The following is a 7,111-nucleotide window of genomic DNA, read 5'->3' as shown; positions in this document are numbered from 1 at the left end:
CCCCGCCGCCGCCGCTCGCCCGCCCGCCCGCCACCGGGCTCATTTACGGCAGCCGCAAAAGGGACGTAAAAGCGCCGCCCGGGCTCGTGCGGAGAGAGGCTGAGGTAAATGCCGGGTCCTCCGAGGGAGCCTGAAGGGCCGAGCCGGGATCCCGGGGCCCCGTGTGAGCGGCTCCGCCGGGCAGTCCCTGTTTCCGGGGCTGGGTGTGTGACCAAGTCTCGCCCCCGGGGGGTCCCTGCCTTCCGGGCTGGGGCCTGGGCGGGGGGAGGTGGGGGGCCGGGGCGCTCCCTGCCGAGGGGGGTGATGTCCTGTCCCGCCCCGGGCCAGGCCTTCTCTGCAGCATGGCTGGGGCTAGCGGCCCCTGGCAGGAGTCCCTCTGGCTTCCCAGGCGACCTAATGTAGCCGAAAGTCCTGCAGGCTCTGAGCTACTCAGCGATCTCGTGGCGTGTGGCAGCTTAGAAAGCCCAGTTGCATTTAGACGTCTCAATAGGGAACCCTTCTGATTCCCGCCCCCCCCCCCAAAAAAAAAATCAACTCTCTTTCTTCCAGGCTCCCAGGGGTTTGCTGTTACCGTCCACAACTTGCATTCCTGCAAATTCCCTCCCCAAATTTAATCCACTAATACGCTAGCTGGAGGTGCCTCCTAGAGTAAGCAGCAATGAACTAATGCAGACTAACCAATTTATTTGAGCATCAGCTTTGCTCACATAAATGGGTTAGTCTCTGAGGTGCCACAAGTCCTCCTGTTCTTTTTGCGGATACAGACTGACATGGCTGCTCCTCTGAAAAATGAACTAATGGACAGTGTTGGGGCTTGTGCGCTCTTTAGGCTGTAGCGTTAACCCAGGTAGGCGTGGTCCAAAAAGACCATTCTGCTTCAAATCGCATTCCAGTTTCTACTGCAACTGGAAAAGCTGGAACCACATTGGAGGCTTACATGAAATGTTGGAAGTGTTCAGTGATTTGTGGAAACCTTAATTCTGTTCCATTCTGTGTGGCTTCTTGTACTGTCCTCCTCATCCCAGGATTCAACGAATTCAGATACTTGACACCTTGTCCTCCTCACAGGAGGAGAGCTGACTATACAACATAGTGTTTGGGTAGGGCTTTATTTTGTTTTTAAATGTACATGCTAACCTATATTAGAGAAGGCAATTTTAAAGAAGTGGGACTTGTACTTGGATCAGAAGATGGTTAGGTTTGTGATGGTCTTTGGTTTCTGATGCATATCAGTGGTGTATATTTCCACTGGAGCTAGAAATGAGGCTAAGGGCAGCAGTATATTTGCTAAGAGAGGCAACAAGGGGTGAAAGCTAGTGCTACTTGTGGTTATAATTTTTTTTTTAATGTGCTCACATGTTCGTTAGTAGCTGAACAGAAATGACACTTCCATTCCCCTCAAAAATTCCTCTCTGCAAATGCCTCTGAACATTGACTTAGGACACATTTGGTTTGCAACTGGCCTGGGCTGTCAAATGTGAGACTTACAATAAGTGTTACACTTAGAGGTTGAACGCTACTAAGTTATGCACATTTTCTTCATCTTAAATATGTCTAAATTCCTTTCATGTTCCAGGTAGATCTGGATCTTAATACTTCACAACTGTAACCTGCCAAATAAAAATTCCAAGGCTAACCAATCCATGAGTGGGCATCGATCCTCAAGGAAGCGATGTGGAGAGTCACGCATAGAATCCCCTATGGATTGTGGTCATGTTCCTGCTACAGTGTGTGTGTTACGCAAATTGGTTCAGTTGCCTACACCACCATTGTCAAAGCACCAGCTAAAGCGGTTAGAAGAACACAAATATCAGAGTGCTGGACAGTCCTTGCTTGAGCCACTAATGCAAGGTTACTGGGAATGGCTAGTTGGAAGAATTCCAGCCTGGATTGCCCCAAATCTGATCACCATTACTGGACTGTTAATAAACATATGTACAACAGTAATATTAGTGTATTACTGCCCAACAGCTGCAGAGCAGGTAAGAGATGGGCTTCTAACTATGACAAATTTCATATTTAATGTGAGTAGCATGAAGCCAACATTATTTTGTCTGTGTTCTTGTGTTTGGGGAAGAGGTTATGTTGCACTGAGTGATCCACAATTCTTATTTTGAGCTGTTCTGTGAACACAAATGCTTTGTGGGGGGTGGGGGGGGGTGAGGGTCTTAAAGAGGTCTTCCTACTTACAAGCATGTGTGTGTAGGAAAACATAAGTGGATTTCCGTGTTGGCACTTCCTGGAGAAAACAGCTGGGTTCTGCTGCTCACTAGTTACGCTGGGGCAAGTGGAAGTGATGTCAAGGGCCAACATTCACTAAGATTGTGTTGTCTGGCTCTGCCCAAATACATGTGAAACATTCAGTCAAGGAACATGTAATAGCACAATAGACTGGAAGGGGAGCTCAAGCTGTTCTGGTAGCAATTGTGTGGGGGCTGCTGCAGACAGAAAGGAGTTGGTTTGGATCCTCACAAGAAGCTGCTGAGTTCCTATGGAAGCTTTGAGAAAAGGAAGCTGGAGCTATCCCGTCTTGGCATTGCATGTATAGTTACCACTTATTTTTTACTACTTGTGATTGTACTGTGGTCACCTGAAGCTCTGTGTAGACTAAAGTTTCTTGTTGTTGTTCAAACTGAATTGATAGGTAGGTCTGATGCTTCTTGGTGCACGCAGGCCTGTGAGTCACCTCATTACTACCTGCCTCATGCTGGAGGCAGTCTTGTCTGTGCTAGCTGGGTGATAGCTCCCTAACACAACCAGCCTGTCAGCCACTCAAGCGCTCTCCCATGGGCTACACCAGCCCTAGCTTTGCCTTGCAGGTTGACAATAGATGCACTGCAGCCCCTGATTCCCTTTGAAGTGTTGCCCTGTGGTATCCAGCCCTGATCACCCAGTGTACCACAGTTTTACCATAGACTACTGCTCCTGTATTATGCACAGCACTCAAGTTCAATTATAAAATAAAACTTTGTTTTTATTTGAATCTATTTTCTTAAATAATCATTGTTCCCAGAACATCATTCTGGAGCCTAAACTTAACTAACAAGTTATCCTTGTATCTTAAGAAGCTTACCTCAATCAAAGTTCTTTCCAGCATTTTCAACCAAGCTTGCCTGAGAATCCCTTTTTCATTAAGCAGACTTTGCAGTCAGTTTACTTCCTCGGTGAGGGATGCCAGGGTGTCTTTCTGCATAGCCAGAACAGGCCTTTTGATATCCAACTGAAAATAGGTTGGTTTGAAAAACACTAACAGTAGAGCAGCTCCACTGGTGTTAGCAATGTATGGAGGGCTGTTACATGCTTAGAAGGGGTCGGTCTAAGAAGACATGCTTAAAGTATTGGCATCTGCCTGCAGCCCTTCTTGCTATTATCACCAGAGGAGGCACACTCTTTGGAAAGAAGACTAGGGTGTTAAGGTGGTAAATGCTGCTTTAATTTTGTTCCCCTTATGTATTTCACAGTCTAGTTACATGATCACATACTCCTCCTCAAATAATACAACACATTATAAAACTTGTTCTACAATATTAACTGCAGTCTGTTGTAGTACAGTATAATACTTACTCCTGGGGGAATTCTGCACATGTGCAGAATTCATGTCCCCCACAGATTTCTTTGCTTCCTACAGAAAAATGACTTTGACAGGGAAGTAAAGGGAAGCTGCAAGAGCAGTACTGCACCACTTCCTAGCAGTGCAGGTACATCGTTTCAGGTACCTGGAGCAGCTGGTGGAGAGGTAAATCACTGCGGGGCTGGGGACACTCCAGCAAGCGACTCCTACCTTGAGCCAGGATCAGCGGCTGGGCTGGGCTGGAGGCAGGAGAGGACGAGACTTCCTCTTCCCCTTCCCCTGCAAGGAGGGGCTAAGGCTGTGTCAGACCCACCTCCAGAGACCTCTGTCAGCTGCAGGGAGCTCAGCATCTTCCCCTGCTTCCTGCCCCCATCATTCCTCTGCTGTGGTGGGGGGAGGGGGCACTGTATGGGGAGCTGCCCCCCCCCCCATCCACCAACCCCCATACCCAGCCACCACTGCCAAGCCTCATCTGGTATGTCCAGAACCTCCCTAGCCCTCCATACCTGAACCTCAGCCCCTGCATCTGGAGCCCACCTGCTTCCAGAACCCCCACCCCCAACTGAACTCCCTGCACTCAACACCCCATCCCCAGCATCACTCTGAGCCCACACATCCAGACCCCCATGCCACTGACACCCTCCCACCCCCCATGAGCTGCCCCCAGACCTCCACCCCACCAAGCCCCACTTCACCCAAACTCCTCCGCTGATCCCTAGCCACCTTCACCTGGAAGCCTCTGCAGAGTCCCATTGCCCCGGGGCCCCCTGTCCCACAAGCCTCTGTGCATTCATATCCTCCCCACACCTAGACATTGTCCTCCTTCCCCACCCCGAGCTGCTTGCACCCAGACTATTCCACACAGAATCCTCTCACCCCACACCTGGATTCCCCCCACACTGAGCCCCTCCATGCTTGGATCCTGCCTGGTTGAGCATACCTGCCCCACACCTCATGCAGAGGGGCAGGGCTCCAGGGTGTTTCTGGGGCAGGCGCAGCCCTTGTGCTGTGTCAGGGTAGGGTGCAGCCTCGCTGCTGAGTCTGTGTCCTGGGACGGGGGTGGGGCTGCAGGGTGATCATCCACCTTCGTGCAGCCAGCAGCCTCTGTGCCCCACTGCCATGCTGGAGCTTCTGCACTTATTTATTGACAAATAAAACCTGCACACTTTAAAATAGTGTGCATATTTTTTAGGTTTTTTTTTTGGTGGAGACTGCCCTCAGGAGTATACAGTATACTGTGTACAACAAAGTTCATGAAAGAGACAAGGGGTGGGGTAATATCTTTTATTGGACCAACTTCTGTTGGTGAGAGAGAGAAGCTTTTGAGCTACACAGAGCTCTTCATCAGGTCTGGGAAAGGTATTTAGGGTGTCAGAGCTAAAAACAAGATCTAACAGTTTTTAGCATAAGTAGTTAGCATGTATTCTAAGGGACCATTCAAGGTGAAGTTAATGAAAGTCACTTGTATGAAAATACACAGTAAAACATGCTTGGACAACATATGTAATACTGAGTAGTGATAGTCAAAAGTACAAGCTGGCAGAAAGGGGTTTACGATTAAAATAACTTTCAATACCTCTTTCCATATTAGGTGTGCCTTGGTAATAAATTTTACTGTGAATACCTTAATGCTAATTATTTTAACTGGATATAGAAAAACATGGGTCTCATTAGGAAAAATCTTAATTTTCCATTTAGAAATAATGTTAGGTGTTTTAAAAAAACTTACATTCTTATATGAAATTCAAATCACATACAATACTTGGATCAAGTAACCTTTGACTATTTTATCCCACAGTATGAGTATCTACTGCAAGTCCATGTGACTTAAGTTCTCAAGTCACTTAGATGTTTTTGAAAATCTTACTGTAATCAAACAATATAAAGTTACTACAACTCTAAAGTATATTTAGTTTAGAAGCAAACAGCTAGTGATATTCTACAATAACAAATTAGTGTTCAGAGGGATAACTGTCTCCAATGGGGAAAACTGTCCTGTTGTAGTACATGGGTACAGACAAAAATTATGAAAATGCATATCTTAAAGAGAGGAACTTATTTAAAAAAACAAATTATAAGTTGACCTTGAAAATGCATTCCACTGAATGCATCCGATGAAGTGAGCTGTAGCTCACGAAAGCTTATTGCTCAAATAAATTTGTTAGTCTCTAAGATGCCACAAGTCCTCCTTTTCTTTTTGCGAATACAGACTAACATGGCTGCTACTCTGAAACCATTGAAAACAGTGTAAATGTATAGGTTGGTATCCTAAGATTGTAGGAGAGAATTGCATGACAGCGAAGTAATATAAAGACATAAAACTATTGTAATATATGTGCACTAGGAATAGAATGAGGTTTCACCCAGTAAAGTGCAATGCCTCTCAAAGTATTGGATCCATGAGATTTGCTATAATGTGTAAAATTGGGCTATACCTATATGCCTACCTTTGCAAAGAATTCTGAGAACCACAGGAGTAGGGGAACTCTAGTATGAAATGTTGTTTATTATTAGCATAACTGGTATTGCAACTGACCTGGGTTTAGTTTTGAGCTTGACATGTAGGTCATGATCCTACCACTGTGAAGGTCGTTGCAGGATTGGGGGTCTTATTTCATAAGTACCAATATTCAAAGCAAAGGCTGTCCCGTGGATGCATGCACAGCTAACTTAAGGCTTGTTTACATGGCACCTGAGTTTGGACTATAGGGGTGTGAACTACAGCTCATACTAGTGTGCTATGCTATAACTTTCCTGGGTAGACCCTGTGGACATGAACTAAAAGGTACCTAGTTCAGGTTAATTTAGCCCCGTTTGAAAGAAGACTTAATGTGAACTTGGTACCTTTTAGCTTGCAACAGCAGTGCCCACACGAGGGAGTTGGAGTGCAGCATACCAATGTGTTCTGCAGTTCACCCCTGTAGTACAAACTCTCAGAAATGTATTCATGAGTGTTTTCAGGTACTGCAAATCAGAATTATTTTGGTATGAGAATAAAGATCTGTTTAAGGTGTTTCAAATCTTTGTTGTTCTTTTACTGACCTTTCTTTATTTATTTATTTATTTTTCTCTTAGGCACCTCCATGGGCATATTTTGCTTGTGCATGTGGCCTTTTCATTTACCAGTCTTTGGACGCTATAGATGGAAAACAAGCAAGAAGAACCAATAGTAGTACTCCTCTGGGAGAACTTTTTGACCATGGTTGTGATTCACTGTCCACAGGTATTGTCACTTGTAACTGGAAGATAATGGTTAAATAAATTTATTTAACCATTTGGAGATATTCCTAATAATAAACTAGAATATAGAAAGAGAAACCTTTGTCAGGCATGCTGTTGAAGAGATGAGCAATTTGATGCTATTGTTATATTGCCAAATAAATCTTTTTTTGGTTGTGTGGGTTTTTGTTTTTTTTTGTTTTTTTTGTTCTTTTTAAGCAGAACCTAAACCTGACTAGTTTGGTGTTACACTGACACTAGGGGAATTTAGGCCCTGATTCAGCAAGATACTTAAGAATCTGTAAAGCTCTAAGCATGAGT

The 7,111-nt window shown here is 45.3% G+C and overlaps 1 protein-coding gene across 4 annotated transcripts in view; it reads left to right on the top strand.

Annotated features, from left to right (window-relative positions):
* The window catches only part of CEPT1 (choline/ethanolamine phosphotransferase 1), a 45,491-nt gene that overhangs the window by 958 nt on the left and 37,422 nt on the right, over positions 1–7,111 (top strand). Inside the window, exons 1-3 of one of the 4 annotated variants that reach the window (XM_074935828.1) lie at positions 8–104; positions 1,577–1,982; positions 6,647–6,794. In XM_074935828.1, coding sequence (XP_074791929.1) covers positions 1,644–1,982; positions 6,647–6,794 — 487 coding nt within the window. In that variant the 5' untranslated portion in view covers positions 8–104; positions 1,577–1,643. The other 3 variants (XM_074935830.1, XM_074935831.1, XM_074935829.1) reach the window with 3 other exon arrangements.

Source organism: Natator depressus, chromosome 21 (genome assembly GCF_965152275.1).
Source record: "Natator depressus isolate rNatDep1 chromosome 21, rNatDep2.hap1, whole genome shotgun sequence".
Lineage (NCBI taxonomy): Eukaryota > Metazoa > Chordata > Testudines > Cheloniidae > Natator > Natator depressus.
The sequence above is the reverse complement of the archived record's forward strand: the minus strand, read 5'-3'. Positions and strand labels throughout refer to the sequence as shown.